The following is a 23,459-nucleotide window of genomic DNA, read 5'->3' as shown; positions in this document are numbered from 1 at the left end:
TATACATAAATAACCAGAAATCAGGTGCAAAGCTGTATCGATAGCATACCAAGAAAATCTCAGTGAAATGCATTACCACAGTACTTGCATGTAAGTGTAGATTCTAGGGTTTAGGAAGAAGGCAATAGCATTTAACAAGCCAGAAGGCAGGAAAGGATGAGAAATATTCAGAGAATATGTAGAGTATATGCAGTTATATTGGTATTATGTAGCTTAAAAATAGACATTTGCTACATATTTCTCAGCTGCACTTAAATTTAAGGTTTTCATTAGTTGCTATCTTTGATCAAAATCAGAAAAGTAGTAAAGGGAAATTTAACTGTCTCTGCTATGACCCTTATTTCCTTTTAGGTTTTTACCATGCAGTTTCTAAAAGAACAAAAAGACATGCTTTTTTTCCCACTTTTTTTTTAACAGGATATTTGTCAAATGCAAAAGATATCTACAAAAGCATTTTAGGCTCCTATTTGGATGACATTTGGCGACAGCTGAAGATTGTACAGTTTATTAGGGAAAAAAAGCCTGAAACCAACTACAAGTTACAAGAATTGCAATGTCAGATACTAAATTGGATGCAAAGTGGACAGCAAATTAAGGTAAGTACTGAAATAAAGCAGATAACAGCAATCAGCTTATATAAGAATTGGATGTAAGATAAATTTTTGCATTTAATTTGGAATTATGAAATAGTATAGTATATACTATTTGGTCCCTTGACAGTTTTCTCCTTAAGTAAGTTAACAGGACAGAATCAGACCCAGAGAAAGGATCATTGCCATCATTATTTATATGTCTTGAATTTTTTAAATACTTTCCTTTTTTTTTTTTTTTTTTTTGCGGTACGCGGGCCTCTCACTGCTGTGGCCTCTCCCGTTGCGGAGCACAGGCTCCGGACGCGCAGGCTCAGCGACCATGGCTCACGGGCCTAGCCACTCCGCGGCATGTGGGATCTTCCCGGACCGGGGCACGAACCCATGTCCCCTGCATAAGCAGGCGGACTCTCAACCACTGCGCCACCAGGGAAGCCCTCTAATTTGTATTATACATAGTTTTCTGTGGATTAATCCTTTAAATCTCAAAAATTTTGTTTTCTACTTGTAAGTTCATGAACACATACCCAACAATAGAACTACAGTAATTAATTTTTAGATATTGAGCCAGAATCTCATCTTACATAATTCTAAAAAAAAAAAAAAGCACTTGTTTATTCCTTGGATTATGTTGGAAATTTTTTGCCCACTCTACCTCAAGCATTGAACAGAGTTTGCATAAGTAAAGATTTAAGAGAAAATACTTTAAAAAATATTTTCAAGCAGAAAAGCATCTCAAAATCTTTACACTAAATCTGGAAACAAATTTGGCCTTTTTCTTCGTTTTCCTCTCTGTCCCTGCTGGGGATATTTTTATCCCCAACTCTGTGGTTACTTGGGTAACTTGCCTAAGTCATTAAAACAAATTAAATCAATCAGTAAGAAATTTAAAATTGGGGAGTGACGTCAGCATCATGGCAGGAAGAGATGCTCTCTCGGCTCTCCCCTTCAATCTGCAACCAGGAAAACATCCACAACTCAACAAAGGGGCCTTTGCCTAACACCAGGACACTGGAGAGTTCCACCCATCTGTACATGTAAAGATAGGTGGAATGGAACCCATAGAAGAGGCAGAACTGGAGGATCAGCATAGGCAGTGCCTGCAATTTTGGCCCCTGGGCTGCAGCAGCTGAACCCCAGTCCAGAGAACCCAGTAGCAGCGAGGGTGGCATCCCACATGACCCCGGCCTCCCACTTGCACTGGTACCCACAGCCACAGATAGCTGAGCAGCCGTGGCACGAGGCCTGCGACCCTGTCCCTCCAGCTCAGAGCCACCCACAGCTCTGGCGCCCCCCCTCCATCAGCAGTGGGTGAGCTCAGAAACCCAAGAGCACCAGAAAAGGAATGGCACAAATGACCCCAGTTCTTCCTCCCGGCCTTCCTGCTCCTCCTGCAGTGGCAGAGCCTGTGACTCAAGGATCCCAAATGAGGCCACCATTCTAGTACTCAGGCAGTGACATCAGTAACACCAGAAACAGCAAGGCACCAACAACCCCAGAGGCACAAGCAGTGACAACAAATGCTTTGGGTGACCCCTCTGACATAGACACGGAGGGTAGAAAGTGCCAATACTCAAAACACAACCAGCGGCAGCGCAGGTAAGAGAAAACAATGTGCTATAGTGCCACCTACTGGAAAATAAGAGAAAGGCTTCTAAAAGACAACCTCTTCAGTAAGTGGTGCTGGGAAAACTGGACAGCTACATGCTAAAGAATGAAACTAGAACATTTCCTAACACCATACACAAAAATAAATTCAAAATAGATTAAAGACCTAAATGTAAGGCCGGACACTGTAAAATTCTTAGAGGAAAACATAGGCAGGACACCCTTTGACATAAATCTTAGCAAGATCTTTTTTGATCCACCTCCTAGACTAATGAAAATAAAAACAAAAATAAACAAATGGGATCTAATTAAACTTAAAAGCTTTTATGCGGCAAAGGAAACCATAAACAAAACAAAAAGACAACCCTTAAAATGGGAGAAAATATGTGCAAATGAAGCAGCTGACAAGAGATTAATCTCCAAAATATACAAATAGCTCATGCAACTCAATATCAAAAAAACAAACAATCCAAACAAAAAATGGGCAGAAGATATAAATAGACATTTCTCCAAAGAAGACATACAGATGGCCAAAAAGCACATGAAAAGATGTTCAACATCACTAATTAGGGACTTCCCTGGTAGTCCAGTGGTAAAGAATCCACCTTACAATGCAGGGGACACAGGTTCAAAGCCTGGTCAGGGAACTAAGATCCCACATGCCGCGGGGCAGCTAAGCCCGCGTGCCACAACTACTGAGCTCACACGACTCAACTAGAGAGCCTGCAGGCCCCAAATTACAGACCCCACGCACTCTGGAACCCGTGCGCCACAACTAGAGAAGAGAAAACTAGCGAGAAACCCATGCGCTGCAACGAAGAGCCCGAAGTACCACAACTAAGACCCAATGCAGCCAAAAATAAATTAAATAAATAAATAAGTCTTTTAAGAAATCACTAATTATTAGAGAAATGCAAATCAAAACTACAATGAGGTATCACCTCACACGGGTCAGAATGGCCATGATCAAAAGATCTACAAACAGTAAATGCTGGAGAGGGTGTGGAGAAAAGGGGACCCTCCTACACTGTTGGTGGGAATATAAAGGAGTACAGCCACTATGGAGAACAGTATGGAGGTTCCTTAAAAAACTAAAAATAGAACTACCATATGACCCAGCAATTCCACTCCTGGGCATATACCCAGAGAAAACCATAATTCGAAAAGATACATGCATCCCAGTGTTCATTGCAATGCTATTTACAGTAGCCAGGACATGGAAGCAATCTAAATGTCCATCAACAGAGGAATGGATAAAAAAGATGTGGCACATATATACAATGGAATATTACTCAGCCATAAAAAAGAACAAAATAATGCCACTTGCAGCAACATGGATGGACCTAGAGACTGTTGTTCTGAGTGAAGTAAGTCAGACACAGAAAGACAAATATATGATACCACTGATATGTGGAATCTAAAAAAAGGGTATAAATGAACTTAGTTACAAAACAGAAATAGAGTCATAGATGTAGAAAACAAACATGGTTAACAGGGGATAAGGGAGGAGGGATAAATTGGAAGGTTGGGATTGACATATACTCACTACTATATATAAAATAGGCAACTAATAATAACCTACTGTATAGCACAGGGAACTCTACTCAATATGCTGTAATGGCCTATATGTGAAAAGAATCTAAAAAAAAGAATGGATATATGTATATGTCTAACTGATTCACTTTGCTGTATAACTGAAGCTAATACAACATTGTAAATCAACTATACCTCAATGAAAATTTAAAAAAGAAAGAAAGAAAGGAAGAAAGAAAGAAAGAAATAGAAAAGATGGTGTGGAATTTGGAGCATGGCCAGGCCAGGAGTGCAATTTCTCTGCAATCCTCTGCCCCAGTCCCAGAGGATGCATTAGGTTTAATGCAGAAAAACGACTGACAAGTTACTAGGTCACTGAGTGTGAAATTTATATTTTTTGCTCCTTGCTTTCACCCAGCCAATAATTGTATCGACCTAAACAGTAAAGATATTGCTATCGTCTTCTTTATTGCAGCACCTCTGAAAAGGGAACTGCTGTGTCTCAGTAGATTTTTTTTGCTGGATAAATCTTTTCCTTGGGATAAATAAATCTCCTAAGAGGGTCTTATGTTTTTTTAAAAAAAGAGAAAGGCTTCTAATTTATAACTTGTTGGTTCATTAAAATCAAGTAGAAAAAATTATTTTTACCTGAAGAAGAAAGGTGTTCACTACTTCAGATGTGTCAGCTGAGGAACAACTTATCCAGCACCATGAAGAACCACAGCAACACTGTATCACAAAAACAAAATGACAATTCAGTGGAAATCAAACTTAAAGTCATGGAATATTGCAATCTAACTGATAGAGAATTCAAAATAGCTGTCATGAGGAAACAACAAGCTACAAGAAAACTCAGAAAGGCAGTTTGATGAGCTCAGGAATAAAATTAATGAACAGAAGGAATACTTTACCAAAGAGACTGAAACTAAAGAAGAACCAAACAGAAATTCTGAAGCTGAAGAGCTCAATAAATGAGATTGAGAATTCATTAGAAAGCACTGGAAATAGAGAAGACCATATGGAAGAAAGAATTATTGAGCTCAAATTTGGAAATCTAGAGATGGTACAGGTAGAAGAGGAAAAAGAATTAAGATATAAAAAAGGGGGAAATTTTATGAGCATTATCTGACTCTTTTAGGAAGGGCAACATTAGGGTAATGGTTATCCCAGAAGAAGAATAAACAGAGAAGGTAGCAGAGAGTTTAGTTAAAGAAATAACAGCTGAGGACTTCCCAAACCTGGGGAAGGAACTGGATATACAAGTCTATGAAGCTAAGAGAACACCTAATCACCTCGATGCAAAAAGATCTTCTCCAAGACACTGTCAAAAGTCAATGAAAGGGCTTCCCTGGTGGCACAGTGGTTGAGAGTCCGCCTGCCAATGCAGGGGACGCGGGTTCATGCCCTGGTCTGGGAAAATCCCACATGCCGTGGAGCGGCTAGGCCCGTGAGCCATGGCCACTGAGCCTGCACGTCCGGAGCCTGTGCTCCGCAACGGGAGAGGCCACAACAGTGAGAGGCCTGCATACCGCAAAAAAAAAAAAAAAAAAAAAGTCAATGAAAAAGAATTTTAAATGCAGTCAGTGAAAAAAGGATGCAACCTACAAAGGAATCCCTATTAGCAGATCAGCAGATTTCTCAGCAGAAACTCAACAGGCCAGGAGGGAGTGGAATGACATTCTCAAAATACTGAAAGATAAAAACTGTCATCCAAGAATACTCTGTCCAACAAAGTTATCATTCAGATACGAAGGAGAAATAAGGGCTTTCCCAGACAAACAAAAGCTGAGGGATTTTTATCAACACTAGACCTGCCTTATAAGAAATGTTGAAAGGAGCTCTGCTGCCAGAAAAAAAAGGCAAAAGTACACAAAACTTTAAGGTGATAAATAGATGAACAGAATCAGAAAATTGCAACTCTGTATCAGAATAGGTTTTTAAATATTTTATTACAACATAAAGGTTAAAGGGAGAAATATCAGGAAAAAAACAATAGCCACTTCAATTTGGTAACAAATGCAATATAAAAAGGGATAATTTGAGACAATAAAAACATAAAAGGGGAAGAGGAAAAGAAGGGGACCCATATAGGCAAATGAAGATAAGATGCTATCAGCAGAAAAAGGACTACTTTATCTATGATACATTTCACACAAACCTCTTGGTAACCACCAAGCATAAATCTAGAACAGAGACACAAAACAAAAAAAAGAGGAAACAGAAAAACATCATAGAAAACTACCAAACCAAAATGGCAGACCGAAACACAGGAAAAAGAAACAATGGAGATATAGAACAACCAGAAAACAAAAGATAGAATGGCAGTACTCAATACTCATCTATCAATAATCACCCTAAGTGTAAATGGATTGGATTCACCAATCAAAAGACACAAAGTGGCTGGATGGATTAAAAGAACAAGAGCCAACTATATGCTGCCTCTGGGAGACTCACTTCAGCTCTAAAGACAAACTTCAAAGTGAAGTGATAGAAGATGATACTCCAAGCAAACAACAGCCAAAAGAAAGCAGATGTAGCCATACTCATATCAGACAAAATACACGTTAAGCCAAAAAAAGGTAACAAGAGACAAGGAAGGACATTATATTCTGATAAAGGGGATAATTCATCAAAAAGACATAATAGCAAAACAAACAACAAAAAAAGACATAATAGTTAGTAATATCTATGCCCCTAACATAGGAGCACCAAAATATATAAAGCAATTATTAACAGACCTAAAGGGAGAAATTGGTGCAGCACAATAATAGGAGGGGACTTTAACACCCCACTTACATTAATAAATAGATCATCCAGACAGAAAGTCAACAAGGAAACAGTGGTCTTAAATGAAACATTAAACTGGATGGATTTGATAGATTGGTACAGGACATTCCATCCAAATGCAGCAAAATACACATTCTTCTCAAGCACACATGGAACTTTCTCAGGGATAAACCGTATGTTGGGACACAAAACAAGTCTCAATAAATTTAAGAAGATTGAAATCATATCAAGCATCTTTTCCGACCACAACACTATGAGACTATAAGAAGATAGCTGAAAACATCACAGATATGCAGAGACTGAACAACATGCTACTGAGCAACTATTGGGTCAATGAAGAAGTCAAAGGAGAATTTTTTAAATACCTTAAGACAAATGAAAATGAAAATACGATATACCAAAATCTATGGGATGCAGCAAAAGCAGTACTAAGAGGGAAGTTTATATCAATACAAGCCTATCTCAAGAAACAAGAAAAGTCTCAAATAAATCATCTAACCTTACACCTAAAGGAACTAGAAAAAAAAACAAATGAAGCCCAAAGTCAGTAGAAGGAAGGAAATAATAAAGATCAGAGCAAAAGTAAATAAAATACAGACTAAAAAGACAATAGAAGAGATCAGCGAAACTAAGAGTTGGTTCTTTGAAAAGGTAAACAAAAATGACAAACCTTTAACCAGACTCACTAAGAAAAAAAAAGAGAAGGCTCTGATAAATAAAATTAGAAAATAAAGGAGAAAAATAACAGTGGATACCACAAAAATACAAAGATTGTAAGAGAATATTCTGAATAGTTAGTAACCAACAAAGTAGACAACCTAGAAGAAATGAAGAAATTCTTAGAATCATGCAACCTTCCAAGACTGAATTATGAAGAAATGGAAAAATTGAATAGACAGATTTCTAGTAAAGAGATTAAAACAGTAATGAAAAAAAAACCTCCTAAAAAACAAAAGCCCAGAATCAGATGGCTTCACAAGTGAATTCTACTGAACATTCAAAGAAGAATTAATATCCATCCTTCTCAAACTCTTCCAAAATATTGAAGAGGAGGGAACACTTTCTAACTCATTTTACAAGGCCAGCATTATCCTGATACCAAGTCCAGACAAAAACAGTACAAAAAATATACATTACTGACCAATATCTCTGATGAATACAGATGCAAAAATCCTGAACAAAATATTAGCAAACCAAATATAATACATTAAAAGGTTCATATAGCATTATCAAGTAGGATTTATTCCAGGGATGCAAAGATGGTTCAATATTCTCAAACCAATCAGTGTAATACACCTTAGCAAAATGAAAGATAAAAAACATATGATCATCTCAATAGATGCAGAAAAAGCATTTGACTAGATGCAACACCTATTTATGATAAAAAAAAAACTCTCACTGAAATGGGTGTAGAAGGAGTGTATCTCAGCATGATAGAGGCCATATATGACAAACCCACAGCTAACATCATACTCAATGGTGAAAAGCTGAAAACTGTCCCTCTAAAATCAGGAACAAGACAAGGATGCCTACTCTCACCACTCTTATTCAATATAGTATTAGAAATTATAGCCAGAGCAATTAGGTAGAAAAAGTAATAAAATGCATCCAGATTGGAAAGGAAAAAGTAAAACTGTCACTGTTGCAGGTGACATGATTTTATGTGTAGAAAACCCTAAAGACTACACCAAAAAACTATGAGAAATAACAAAACAAATACAGTAAAGTTGCAGGGTAAAAAATCAACATATAAAAATCTATTGCATTTCTATATTCTAAAAATGAGCTAGCAGGGCTTCCCTGGTGGCACAGTGGTTGAGAGTCTGCCTGCCGATGCAGGGGACACGGGTTCGTGCCCCGGTCCGGGAGGATCCCACATGCCGCGGAGTGGCTGGGCCCGTGAGCCATGGCCGCTGGGCCTGCGCGTCCGGAGCCTGTGCTCCGCAACGGAAGAGGCCACAACAGTGAGAGGCCCACGTACTGCAAAAAATAATAATAATAATAAAAATAAAAATGAGCTAGCAGAAAGAGAAATTAAGAAAACAATCCCATTTACAATCACAACAAAAAGAACAAAAAATACCTAGGAATAAATTTAACCAAGGAGGTGAAAGACGTGTACACTGAAAACTATAAGATATTGTTGAAGGAAATTAAAGATGCAAATAAATGGAAAGATATTCCATGCTCATGGGTTGGAAGAATTAACATTGTTGAAATGTCCATATTACCTAAAACATTCTACATATTCAATGCAATCCCTACCAAAATCCCAAGGACATTTTTCCACAGAAATAGAACAAAAAATCCTAAAATTTATATGGAACCACAAGAGACCATAACTAGCCAAAGCAATCCTCAGAAAAAAGAACAAAGCTGGAGGCACCACAGTCCCTGATGTCAAACTACATTACAAAGCTATAGTAATCAAAAGAGCATGGTATTGGCAGAAAAACAGATGTATAGATTAGTGGAACAGAATTGAGAGCCCAGAAATAAACCCACACATATATGGACAATTAATTTACAACAAAGGAACAAAGAAGAAACAATAGAGAAAGGATAGTCTCTTCAATAAATGGTGTTGGGACAACTGGACAGCCACATACAAAAAAAAAAAAAAAAGTAGACCACTGTCTCACACTGTACACAAAAATAACTCAAAATGGATTAAGGATTGGAATGTAAGACCTGAAATGATAAAACATAGGCAGTACACTCTTTGACATCATTCTGAGCAATATCTTTCTGGCTATGTCTCCTCAGGCAAGGGAAACAAAAGCAAAAATAAACAAATGGGACTACATCAAACTAAAAAGCTTCTGCACAGCAAAGAAAATCATCATCAAAATGAAAAGACAACTTATTGGATAGGAGAATATATTTGTAAATTATTATATTCAATAAGGTGTTAATATCCAAAATATATAAAGAACTCATGCTACTCAACAACAACTACAAAAATATTTAAAAATGGGCAGAAGAGCTTCATAGACATTTTCCCAAAAAAGGCATACAGATGGCCAATAGGCACATGAAGAGATGTTCAACATCACTAATTGTTAGGGAAATGCAAATCAAAACCACAATGAGATATCACATCACACCTATCATAATGGCTATTATCAAAAAGGCAAGAAATAATAAATATTGGTGAGGATTTGGAGAAAAGGGAACCCTCAAACACTGTTGGTGGGAACGTAAGTTGGTGCAGCCACTATGGAAAACAGTATAGAGATGCCTCAAAAAATTAAGAATGGAACTCCCATATGAACCATCTACCCCACTTCCAGGTATTTGACCAAAGAATACAAAAACACTAGTTTGAAAAGATACACCCTTATGTTCATTGCAGCATTATTTACAATAGCCAAGATATGGAAACAACCTATGGTTGATTTGTTATCTCCACCCTGCACACCCCCAAAACTGTAATGGTAAGTAGGAAAGTATAACAGCAAATCATTGGTTTTCTCCAGCAATTCAAACCTGCCTGGGTTAAATTTAACACTTACAGTACAGGCAGAGACAACTTATATATAGTCACCTATATTGGAATTCTTGAGGAATACTAGGAATGCCCTACTCCAAAAAATACTTTCCTCATTAATATTTGATCTTACCAGAATTTATTCCTTTGCATTCAAGCACTGATATCTTTTGCAACACAAATATTTACTTTGCCACCTTATTGTCATTAGTTTCATGTAACCAATTAAGTTTGTTATTTTTGTCACTGTAGCAAAAGAATATGAAAAAGAATAATCATTCAGATATACATGTATATGAAATTCTTATTTTTGAACAGGTGCTGATTATAATAAGAATGGATTCAAATGGTGAAAAACATTTACTCATTAAAATCCTTAACAAAATAGAAGGTAGGGAGTTTTAAATTATGCTTCATTTGATCACAAATGCTTGAACATTGTTCAGTGTTAATGCTTTAACATTAAGTTTTTGATCCATTTTATTATTTTACATAATAAATTCAGAATTTCCAGGCTTATATACACACAACATACATACACACCAGAAACAGTGCCCATGGCTCAAACTTTCTGATTCCCTGGACTTAGAAAAATAATCCTTGTTCACAGATCTTTAATTCATTTTTATGGTAGTGAAATATATGACACACCTAAAAATATATATGAACAAAATATTGAAAAAAACTTTTTATATTACTCTTTTTTCCAACAGGTTTGACCCTGACTGTCTTACATTCAAACAGAAAAGATTTTCTGGAATCCAAAGGTGTTTTAAATGGGTAAAAACATATTTGTTCATCTATGGGGAGGAGACATACCAGTTCCACAGGAAAAGTGCAGTTTCTCCTAGAACTTAACTTTTTAAACAGTTTTTTTTAACCAATTTTTAAAAATTTATTTATTTACTTATTTGGCTACCTCAGGTCTTAGTTGCGGCACATGGGATCTTCCTTGCGACATGCGGGTCTTTTTGTTGAGGCACGTGGACTTCTCTAGTTGCAGTATGTGGGCATCAGAGCGCACAAGCTCAGTAGTTGCAGTGCGCGGCCTTAGTTGCCCTGCGGCATGTGGAATCCTAGTTCCCCGACCAGGGATTGAACTGATGTCCCCTGCATTGGAAGGCAGATTCTTAACCACTGGACCATCAGGGAAGCCCCAAAAAAGGTTTAATAAAACTTGAAATTAATGTCTCCACCCTCTTCCTGAAAAATGCTTTAACTAAGTTTATTGCCTTGTGTATTATGTATTATTGTCATCCAGAATTTTAGTTCAATCTTTCTTTAATATCTCCAAATTATCATTGTTATTGTTAGTGTCAGTACAAATAGTACCTATTTAGAATTACACTTGTTTCTTTTTTACCAGTGTTTTTGCTCAGCATTGCTTCTTATATTTTCTTCATTCCTTTTGAGTTTCCTTCTTCTTGTAGTACATCACTTAGAAATTCTTTCAGTGAGAGCCTACTAATAATAAATTTAGTGTTGACTTGTCTAAAAATGTTTTCATTTTGCCTTATTTTATGTAGAAGTTATTTCTAGATAGAAAACAGCAGTAGAGAATTTTAATTGTAGTAAATTCTATGTTATATGAAATTCGAAGATGGGAAAGATAAACTTATGATATTTAAGTACCCACCTTTTTGTTGTTAAATCACTTATGAAGCCCATTGAGGAAAAAAAAAAGCCATTTCAAAGTCGTCAGGTAGGGACTTCCCTGGTGGCACAGTGGTTAAGAATCCGCCTGCCAATGCAGGGGGCATGGGTTCAAGCCCTGGTCTGGGAAGATCCCACATGCTGTGGAGCAACTAAGCCTGTGCCCCACAACTACTGAGCCTGCACTCTAGAGCCCGCAAGCCACAACTACTGAGCCTGTGTGCCACACCTACTGAAGCCTGTGCACCTAGAGCCCATGCACCACAACAAAAGGAGCCACCGCAATGAGAAGTCTGCGCACTGCAACGAAGAGTAGCCTCCGCTCGCCACAACTAGAGAAAGCCCATATGCAGCAATGAAGACCCAATACAGCCAAAATAAATAAATAAATAAATAAATAACAAAGTAATCAGGTAATATTCTACTATATAGATTCTCAAAGATTAAAATCTCACATTTATAAGAAAATGAGGTTGATTTCTCATGGTGATTTGTGTATTACTGATAAGACTCAGGTAATAAAATAGGGTCCCTTGCATATGAGGATGTGAAATAGTCCACAGTTTTTTTATATCCTGGTTTTTTTTTTTTTAAAGTATGACCATCAAAAAGAAAGATAAAAAGAGGTTAGCACAATTGGAAAACAAGTCAACAGAAAATACGCCAGTGTCCTTCCAAGATAAGTAGGCATAGATTAGAGAAGAATAAAATAGCCAAAACAGTCATCTTTTAGCATTCCAAGTGTATAATGACACAAGACTAATTCTATTTTCTTGTCTTTCTTTTGTATTCAGTACAAGTTTCTGTGCAGTTGTACACAATCAATATATTGGAGCAGATTTCCCCTGGAGTAATTTCTCATTTGTGGTGGAATACAATTTTGTAGAAAACTCTTGTTGGGCTGAACATTGCGAAAAATTGAATATTCCTTACTTGGCCTTTAAAGTGATTCTTCCAGACACAGTTTTAAAGAGTAAGGATATAAACTAAAATTCCTTTTTTGTTCCATTAGAGTGAAAATTTTCTGCTTTCTATTTCTGATCTATGGAAAGAATAACCTATAGCATTAGAAGACTTGAGTTCAAGCACTAACCTCACCACCAACTGTGTGACCTTGAGCAAGGCCTTTAACTATCTCTTGCCTCATATTCCTCTTTTGTAAAATAGCCTTTACTGATTCTATTTGTCTTCATCCCTTTAGCTTCTAAATTTTACTTATAATAGCACAATTAAATTATATCTAATCTTAATCTGACTTTTATGCAACAATATTTTTATTGAATTTTAGAGAAAAATATGTCATAGTATGTTGACTGACACAGAGAACTTTTAATACACAACAAAAAATTATGCACAAATGCTTGGCAAAGAGTCTAAACCACTTTGCATAGCATTTGGTTTCTTTGTATTTCTCAGTAACACTTCACATGACTAAGGTTGTGAATTCTCAGATCCATTAAATTAAAAAGCCTGTATATTTTTAGTCCCAGTGCATCTCTCATTCAAAACTTGCCATAAGTCACCTTCCATCCACCTCAAGTATGAGTAGGAAGTTTGAATTCTGAGGCATTCCAACTCAATTCTAAAAATACAGTAACCCTAATTATTACTTTGGAATCTTTGATACAGAGATTTAAGCATTAACTTCATTAAATAATTAAAACATGGGTTCAAGAAAGGATAAAAGGTAAACATTCATCTTTAAACTGAATTTATTCAACCAATTCCTTATTTGGGTCATTTATAATGCTTCAATTTTCTACTATTATACCACAAGATTTATAGTAGTTTATATATCTTTATGTACTTGTTCTAAGAAGTAAAAATTCCAGGGTAAAATGAACTGCTGGTTCAAAGGTATACACACATTTATATATTGCCAGTAGCTTTCCAGATATTCTATCCCAATTTATATTTATGCGGAAAGTGTGAGAGAATCCTTTCCCTCATATTTTTACTATGAGTAGGTATTATTAATCTTTTAAATTTTTGAAGGGATTAGAGGCAAATAATATTTTATAGTTGTGTTAATTTGCATTTCTTTGATTATCCATATCATTTCATAAGTGAATTGATCTTGTGTAGCCATTCTTTTATAAATTGCCTGTTTATGTCCTTTGTCCACTTATTTGTTGAGGTATATGATCTTTTTCCTATTGATCTGTAGCATTCCCTATGGATTATTGTGCATAATTTTAAATTTTGATGTAAATCAGTATATATATTTACACAGGAAATGTCCAATATGTACTAATTGAATAAAGCAGATATTGACATTCAGGTAGAGTATGATCCTGCTTTTTCTTTTCCTTATTTTTTCAAGTGAATGTACATGTGTAAGTATAGACAACCAAACATATAGAAAAAAGTGTGGAAGTATGTGTTAAACTCTGTTTTTAGTATATAGTAGTTTTAATAAATTCTATTAACTATTATTTCTAGGAGTAGAATAACATGATTTTTATTTTATTCTTCAGACCTTTATTCTGAATTCATATTTTTACAATGAATATGTTTTATTTTTATACTACTCCTTGAGCATACACCTGTTATTCTCATGTTTAGTAAAAAGAGAAAGAACCGAGGGATGAGAAAAAAGAGAAATATTTATAAATTTTTTCATATTTAGGAAGCACCTTGCTGGATAGTTTTGGTGGTTTTCTTTTGGAAATTCAGATTCCATATGTGTTTTTTGCATCTGAAGGACTTCTTAATACTCCAGAAATACTTCAGTTGTTAGAAACCAAGTAAGTTATTGATTTCATAACTTAGGAAAGATATATATACCCTAATTGGCTAAATATTATGCTATATATGTGGCACTATTTCTTTCTGATTCAAGCCTGGAATTATATCACATAGGAATAGTTTTCCATAGAGTTTATGTCAACTTATACTTCTCTCCCTATAGTACACCATCATAATTATTGAATATTGTCTTTTTTTGGTTATATATCAATTTTGTGGAGAAAAAATAGTTAATTATTATTTCAATTCATTTTAATTGCATTTCTTTTTGTTACCAGCAAATATGAGGATTTTATGTGTGTGGGGGGTTCTGTGAATTACATGGTCATGTCTTTGGGTCATTGATAGTATTGAGAATGAGTATTCTTTTTTTTTTTTTTTTTTGCGGTACGCGGGCCTCTCATTGCTGTGGCCTCTCCCGTTGCGGAGCACAGGCTCCGGACGCGCAGGCTCAGCAGCCATGGCTCATGGGCCCAGCCGCTCCGCAGCATGTGGGATCTTCCCAGACCGGGGCACGAACTCGTGTCCCCTGCATCGGCAGGCGGACTCTCAACCACTGCGCCACCAGGGAAGCCCGAGAATGAGTATTCTTATTTAGAGGACTTTAAATACTGACTAGGAAACAAGATTATGAAGTTCTAAATGAATTCTCAAGTTTTTAGACCTTTAGTTCTAACATCATACCAACACGGAGCATTTTTAAATGATCTAAAACACTATCATAGCATACAAGTTGTCACAGGAAGGTTAGACATTGGGCTATATATCAAGGAAGGATAATTATGCTGTGACCTTCGGTAAATGCAGATCTATTTTCCACACTTTTGTTTTTATATCTTAAGGCTGTGGGGCATTCACAGAAAACTGTGAGCTTAGAAAAGATAGTTTAAATCTAGACAACTTTTCAGGAGAAAAAAGAAAATTCTGATAAATGCAGAATGTTTTAGTCTCATAACACAATGTTTTAATTTCATGAATTATTACTTACGGAGCCAGAATAAATTGGTCAAGACATTTATAATAGGGGAATTCCCTGGCAGTCCAGTGGTTAGGACTCCACACTCTCACTGCCGGGGGCCCACGTTCAGTCCCTGGTGGGGGAACTAAAATCCCACAAGCCACGTGGGTGCGGGCAAAACCCCCCCCCCCAAAACAAACAAAAGACATTTATAATAGTATCATGTACAATAATATTTAGCAAAATACCTAAGGCAACACATCTCAACTAATTTGTCTTAAACTGAATAATTCATAATTTCATTCCTCAAATTTATTAAGTAGAATAAATTGAGGTATGAAACTTGAACAGTAGTTCAAACAATTTAATATGCAGGAGGACAATACAGTTTTTCTTAAAGAATTTTTCTTAGCCATCTGTCACCCCAAAATATTATATTTTATAGGTATAATATCACATTGGTGGAGAGATGCTGCAGTGAGTCATTGAAACTCTTTGGAGGTACAGAGCATTATGTAGTGGTGACAATTGATGAGGACACCACCATAATTTTGCAGGTAAAACTATACAATAAAAAATATAAATCAAATATATTAAAATACATGTGTAACCATGTAATCTATTAGCTTTAGAGAGCTCAACTATAATCTACTCATGATTTCTTCCAAAACTTTGCAAATGAACCATAAGTGCTAAAATCATCACCGTGGAAAATGGCTATTACCAAGCTTTTTCAATGCCTTGTAATTTTTAACATACTTTAAGGAGATAGAGCAAATATAGTATCTTTAATATTATGTATTGACCTTTTTTAAATACATTTATACAATAATTATAGTGTTGAAAACTTTAAAAATCAAATTCTAGCCACTGTGTTTCTTAAAAGGAGGTAACATATTAATCTGTAATTGGTAATAAGGGATTTCCTCTAAAGTAAGTGGGGATTGCCTATAAATTAGTCAGTTTTTAAAAAAAGAGAAAATCTCTTCAAAAATCCATATATTTTAGAATTTAAGATGTATGAATCTCCCTGATATGTTTGCTTGATTGGAGTACAATTTACAAAGAAATTAATTTAATAGTGTGGGAGTGGAGAGCAGAAAGCAGTTTGATGGTATGGAGTATAAATTAATGGCATGTATTATGGTAAGGTAGAAGTCTGATTTGATAAGCAAATGTTGATACTATAAGAATTATATGATGGAAACAAAAAAGCTCTGTTAGAAAGATTCTTATGGAATATTGTGTCTTGCATATTTAAGGTTATTAAATAACAGTTATTTGTGGGAGGGAAATCCTGTTTGGGAAAACTGTTTTAATCCATGCTTACATAACTTACTGTTAGAATAAAATTCTTCTTGAATTATTCACTCTATCAAAAATTAATATTGTTAAAGGAAAAATGGGATTCTAGATCATTAGAAAGACATTCCTATAAGTCCATTAACTGCTGGTTTTTCATCTTCCTTAAGTAAGCATTAAGTGCAGATTATCCCATGGGTTTTTGTCCTTGAGAGTAGCCAGATCCCTGTCTGCAAAGAACTTTGCCCAGATAGGAGCACTCTGTAGACTGCTTGCTTCATGTCTAGGACTTTGGGAGATTCATGAACCCCCCTTGCTGAGGCTATCATTAACCGTTTTACAACTACTGTAGCTTTCCCCCTACTACTTCCGGTGTGACTTTAATTTTTCCATAAAATGGGAACCCATACCCATGCTTCTTCTCAAGTTATAATTTATATATCATAGATTCTAGAAATATGGCAACAATAATTTTGTAACAACTGGTCAACCTAGTGAATCTTTTTATTTTATTTATTTTCTGGTAGGACCTAGAAGAATTAAACTGTGAGAAGGCATCAGACAATATCATTATGAGACTGATGGCATTATCATTCCAGTACAGCTATTGTTGGATAATTTTATATGCCAAAAAACCATTAAAGTCAGAGTAAGTAAACACGTCTCCATCCAAAGTCACATATATATCTTTTAAGTTATTCCATCTTCTTCTTCGAATAAAAGTAGCTATGTAAATTTTCCTCTTGCTCATCTAGTTTGCTTTAAGTAAGGGATTCTCAAGGTGAAGGCATGCCCATAGGAAAACAAATTGGAATTTTGGAGATGATATATTTCCCCTGGACAGTCATTGCAAATCATGCTCCCCCCTCTATATCTCACTAAGAATTGCGGCTGTGAGTGTTTCATTTTTTATTAATATTTAATTCTGGACTCGTCTGTTAAAAAATGTCATTCTTAAATCACTTCTCTCTAAAATTTTATTAGATATACCAACTAACTAGCATCTTACTATACTTTCTTTCACTGATGTGCATAACTGAAAAATTGCCCCCCAAATCCACGCCAAGACACTGGCTCAAATTATCATTATATGTCTCTCCTTTCCCTCATTCTAAATTTTATGAACGTACTGCCTTCACTTTCTCCTTTTATTCTTTGCAATCTGGCTTTTCTCTCTATCTCTATGCTGATCTCTATCTCTCAGATGTCACTCATCATTTGTGACTTTCTTATGATCATATCCAAAAATATTTTTATCTTTCACTGCTTTGAAGTATTGTCAGTGCTTTCTGCCTTGAAACTCTTCAGTTCCATGGCACTTCAATGTTTTTGATCTTCTACCTCTCTACTTCTTCTCTGTCTTTACCTCTTCTTCTTCCTTGTCCCAGTCTCCAGATAGATATGAAATCTCTTTTTTTCTTCTATTTTGTCCATTAAAAATATCATCCTCTCCCATAGCTTCAGTTATCATCTTTCTGCATATAATTATTATATTTCTATCTGCAGCTGCAGTCTCTCTTTGAATTTCCTGACATAATATCTCTAATTTTCTATATAATATTTCCACTCTGATATTCCACAGGCTCTCAAAGTTAACATAGTATGAGTTCATTTTATTCTCTATTCCCTCCAAAAGTGTATCTCCTCTTTTCTGCCCTTTAGCTATTTATGACCATTGCCTTTCTTTTAGTTATCAAGACTGGAAAACAAATCCTATAGATTCAACCACTGGACTTTCATCTCTCCCCTCGCTCCATTTATATTACCAACATCTTAGTTCAGTTTCTCATTATTTTATGTGGACTATTATAACAAATGGTTTTCCCACCTCCAGATGACTCTCAACATTACTCTCCATAATCTGTCATACACTCAATTAATATTCCTAAAACCAGGCTCTTATCATTTCACTCTGATAAAACACCTTCACTGACTTCCCCATTATTTACTGAATATATACAGACTACTCACCCTAATATTCAAAGTCTTTGGCATATAATCCTAACCTATATTTTCAGGCTTACTTTTCACTGCTTTCCATTTCAATCAAAAGTTCTGCTCATTGGCTTACAAACATCCTCCTTGCTTTCCTACTTCTACTTTTGCTCATTACAGTTCTCTCTTCCTATGATATTCCTTCCTTCCTACAGCTATTCCATCTGGTGAAATTTTGCTTATTTTTCAGGACCTATCTACTTTTTCTATTCAACCTTTCTTCAGTATCCCCCACTCATGCATATAAACAGATATTTAGTTGTAACCTTTCCAACCCTCGAACTCCTTAGCTCCCTGTTTTTTCCTCATCTTTGATATTATCGTATTTTGTTTTGTATTATCATTTTGGGGCACTTGCCCTACAGCAATGACCACATTGCTTTCATATGATAGATGCTTGGTAAATACTCCTTGGCTGAATGAATGAATCTTCCCAACTAAATTGCACACTAGTCTTATTCACTTTTTTAATCTCTACAATACTACATTACACATACCACATCATAGTAGAAGTTTCAAAAATATTCTTTAGTTATTAGATAAGGTACCGGTATCTTATCTTATTTAACATTACATTATCTGTGTGATTTTTTTCCTTTATTGACTTTCTTGTTTGACTCCATTTTTGTTTATCTTACTGTACCAAGCTCTTTGTATAAAATTATTATTATCATGTGAGGATAAGTGTAAGTTAGAATGTAAGAATACAAACAACTTGGTTCTTATTCCTTCCTCTATTAACAATAACCTCTAGTAGTCACTTAACATAGTTTTTCCTTTCTACCAGAACTGAAAAATTAAAATAATTATACAGTTCTAACAGGGGGATGGGAAAGCTGGGACAAAGTGAGAGAGTAGCCTTGACATATATACACTACCAAATGTAAAATTGATGACTAGTGGGAAGCTGCTGCATAGCACAGGGAGATCAGCTCGGTGCTTTGTGACCACCTAGAGGGATGGGATAGGGAGGGTGGGAGGGAAGCTCAAGAGGGAGGGGATATGGGGGTATATGTATACTTATAGCTGATTCACTTTGTTGTACAACAGAAACTAACACAACATTGTAAAGCAATTATACTCCAATAAAGATATTTTAAAAAATTATTCAGGTCTAAAATCTTCATTTTGAAGATTAATAAAGGCTGTAAAGCATTATAAGCTTTATCAAGAACTTGGAAGTATTCTGGATAAATAATTGATGTGAAATTTTTTAAAGTTGTTTTTAGATTGGTATCCACCTAGAGGTGCAATTGAAGTACAAGAGATAATAAGAGGAGATTTACACTTATTTTTATCCAGATGTTCATGAAAAAAATTAATTATGTAACACTCTAAGATTGTTTTGTGTTCAGGATAGAATTATCATTTATTCACAATAATATATTATAAAATGTAATTCTTTTCAGACTTCTAGGTATCTCGGTTTCATATTTTTAGATCATTGGAACATTTTTAAAGTATCTTAATCAACTGACCAAATGAGGAGAATTGAAAATACAAAATAAAAATTTTTAATTACTTTAGTTGTTCATGCCATTAGTTCCTGTTTGAGGAAATGTGTCAGGAGTGCCCAAGACAACCCCCAAGTTGATGATTTGTTAGGAGTATTCACAGCGCTGAAAATATTCTTGTACTCAAAGCAAATTCAGCAAAGGGAGAAAGGGCATGGATCAAAGTCCAGAGGAAACTAGGAGGAAGCTTCCAAGAGTCCTCTACTAGGAGAGTCACACAGAACATGCTTAACTTCCCCAGCAACGAGTTGTGAAAACATTTGTAAAATGTTGTCTACCAGGGAAGCTTGTCAGACACTTAGTGCCCAGGGCTTTTATTAAGAGCTAGTTACGAATCAAAACTCTAGATTCCAAAAAGAAAGCAGGTGTTCAATAGAAACCACATTGTTTGAACAAACAGTTTAGGCACAGTGTGTCTCTCTTATCAGCCACTCTTTTGAAAAGAGCTTACCTGAGAAAGAAGCCAACAGAGGAAAGAAGAGCAAAGAGATTAAGAGAGCCATTGTCTCAGTGACATTGTTTGAGTCCCTGGGTCCAAAAGTGTCTTCTCCTGGACCCCTTAGTGATATAAGCCAATAAATTTCTTTTTCGTTGCTTGGAGTACTTAAAGTGGATAAAGATAGTAGAAATATCCACCCACAGCTCGAGTCACATCTGATGTGCTTAATAACTATAGACAGGAAAATAGCGGTGTTTTTTAAAATTACTGAGATATAACTGAAATATAAGATTGTGTACCTTCAAGGAGTACACTCTGTTGATTTGATACATTTATATACTGTAATATAATTACCACCTTAGTATTAGTTAACACCTCTATCACATCATATAATGATCATTTAAAAGAGTGTTTTTTCTAACAGTTCAGGGAAAAGACCCAGGGAGGATTCTAGTTATCCTGGCTCTGGTCATATGTTCATATCTGAACCTGATACCTTGGCCAGGTAGTTGGCTAGGCTTCAGTCACATAGCCATCCCTGGGGCTAGTAAGGGGATGAGTTAAACTTTTCTACACACACACACACGCACACTCAGCATCTCCTAGATTTAACGGTACTATTGAAGAATGGAGGTGGAACTGTTGTTACAAAAGAGTGCTGAGTGGACCAAAAAAACGAGTCTGCCACACAAGCATTGTTTTAGCTAGGTTATTCTAAAAACTTTATAAAACGTGAAAAATAAAATGAATTTTAGTAAGTATAGTCAGACATCAAATGAGTAGAATATAATAATATAATTTTTTTTAGGTACTATCTTACAGAAAAGACACTTCATCACCTAGCTTTGATTTATGCAGCTTTGGTTTCATCTGGGCTAAAATCAGAAGAACTGGATGTAAAGGTATTCTTTTTCTATATGTTTGTTTGTATTTTTCATAAACCAAAATTTATGAAATCTGAAACTCAACTGCCCAGTGAGAAGAAACATTAAATGGGTAAACTAAAAAACACTTGAAAGCCATATAAAGAACAGTTTCAAATTAACAAATATTCTTTCCACTTAAATTTCTGCTCTAAAAGCCTTTAATGAATTTAAATTCATATTTTATCTCTTCATTACTACTTAGATTTTTTGAAACAGGTCAGGATATGAATAAAAATAAATATCCCTTGATCAAAAATGTTCACTTATGAGAGACATACTGTTTTTATCTGCTGTAAAATGGAAATCTTATGACATATGAATAGAGCAATATCTTGGTGATCTCTAATCAGTCTCCTTTCTTGCCTTTTTTTCAATGTCCCTCTCTGAAGTTTATATATTTCCCCAAAATTCAGGGCTCAGTCCTCTACTATTATCACTTTATATTCTTTCCTTGATAAACTCAGACATTCCCACAAATTTAACTTTCATTTTTAGGAAAATCCTTAAAATTTTTCTAACTTTTCTTAAGGTCTGCACCTATATTCTAGAATTCTACTGGAAATCCCCACATGAATATCCCACAGGTACCTCAAATTCTGCATATCCAAAACACAACTTCTCATCCTCCCCCAAACTTGATGTTGACCTAAAACAAGTAGACTGCCAGTTATTTCTGCAGCAAAAATGGGTTTATACGGGATCAACAAAGAATTGCAACTCAGGGCCTGCAACCGTGGCAAGCCATATGCAAGTCCGGGCACAACAAGGTGAGGTGAAATCTTTTAAAGAGGGGAAAAGGAAGTTGGGAGGGGTATAGTAAACAAAGAGTCCATTGGAGGAGTTGAGAGTTCTAAGTATAGTAGCTTTTTATTGGCTGAGTTGTGACAGCCTCTTATTGGCTGAGCTCTTGCTAGGAAAGAAGAGGAAGTCTTTCTTCCTATTGAATTGTACTATCATGGTAGGGCATGAGAGCTCCTCCTGCTGGTCTCCCAACTCGATTTTAATTAAGGTTTCTGTTAGTATTTTACACCTAGTTTATGGCATCACTATTCTAATCTAATCAGTAGCTAAATCTTCCTTTTAACTCTGCAGTGTCTCTAGAGTGTGCCTCTCCTTTCTACTCCCATTGCTATTTCCCTAAATTCAGGCCTTCACCTCTCACTTGGCATTCTAAGGTAACTTCCTAATTAATCTCTTTATTTCTACTCTTTTCCCACTCCCTTGCATCATGTATATTGACACCAATTACATTTCTGAAATACAGCTGTGAATATTTCACTCCCTAGACTGTAAGCATAAAAGAAAGGGAACATGCTTTTCATTTTTGTCTTCCTAGCACCAAGCACAGAGCCTACATAGTAGGCTCTTTATAAATATTTGTTGTTGAATTGAATTTTTGTGCTCAAAAGACCTTCTGTAGGTTCCTACTTCATCAAAATAGAGTTAACCTCAGGTGGATTCAAACTCCTCCATGATTTGACCCCTAGTAATCCTTCCTTTAACATCATTTTACTCACCTTTTCCTGAATATGCCCCCACCTCTCAGCCATCTGATTCTGTCCTGTCTTCCCCCCAAAATACTATTCCCCATCCCCTTACTGCCAGTCTTCATAGTTCTGACTTTTTCTACCCAGCTCAAATACCACCTCCTTTAAAAAATTTGCACCAGTTATACTCTCTCAAGATGAATCTCTCCTCCCATCCTCCTAATAATGCTTTATACCTTTATTATAATATGAGGTCTTTGTTCATATATCCTCCACCCTGGATGGTGAGAACTAGGCGCTTTTCTTCGTAAAACCTATAGCATCTAGCACAGTGTTTTGTACATAGTAAAAATATTCAACAAACATCTACTAAATAGAATTCAGTGAAAGCAGAACCTGTTAAGAAAATCAACAAATGATCTATTTGAA

The 23,459-nt window shown here is 35.7% G+C and overlaps 1 protein-coding gene across 1 annotated transcript in view; it reads left to right on the top strand.

The window, feature by feature from the left end:
* SHOC1 (shortage in chiasmata 1) overlaps nucleotides 1-23,459 on the top strand; it is a gene marked incomplete at both ends in the record, with an annotated part of 81,328 nt that overhangs the window by 48,281 nt on the left and 9,588 nt on the right. The window contains 8 exons of the mRNA XM_079706620.1: nucleotides 418-596; nucleotides 10,327-10,399; nucleotides 10,722-10,788; nucleotides 12,456-12,634; nucleotides 14,291-14,408; nucleotides 15,813-15,924; nucleotides 17,197-17,318; nucleotides 21,426-21,519. Of these exons, the coding sequence (XP_079562746.1) occupies nucleotides 418-596; nucleotides 10,327-10,399; nucleotides 10,722-10,788; nucleotides 12,456-12,634; nucleotides 14,291-14,408; nucleotides 15,813-15,924; nucleotides 17,197-17,318; nucleotides 21,426-21,519 (944 nt within the window). The remainder of the gene's footprint in view (nucleotides 1-417; nucleotides 597-10,326; nucleotides 10,400-10,721; nucleotides 10,789-12,455; nucleotides 12,635-14,290; nucleotides 14,409-15,812; nucleotides 15,925-17,196; nucleotides 17,319-21,425; nucleotides 21,520-23,459) is intronic.

Source organism: Hyperoodon ampullatus (assembly GCF_949752795.1).
Source record: "Hyperoodon ampullatus genome assembly, chromosome: 6".
In the NCBI taxonomy this organism is placed as follows: Eukaryota; Metazoa; Chordata; class Mammalia; order Artiodactyla; family Ziphiidae; genus Hyperoodon; species Hyperoodon ampullatus.
This window is presented reverse-complemented; position numbering and strand designations above follow the sequence as displayed.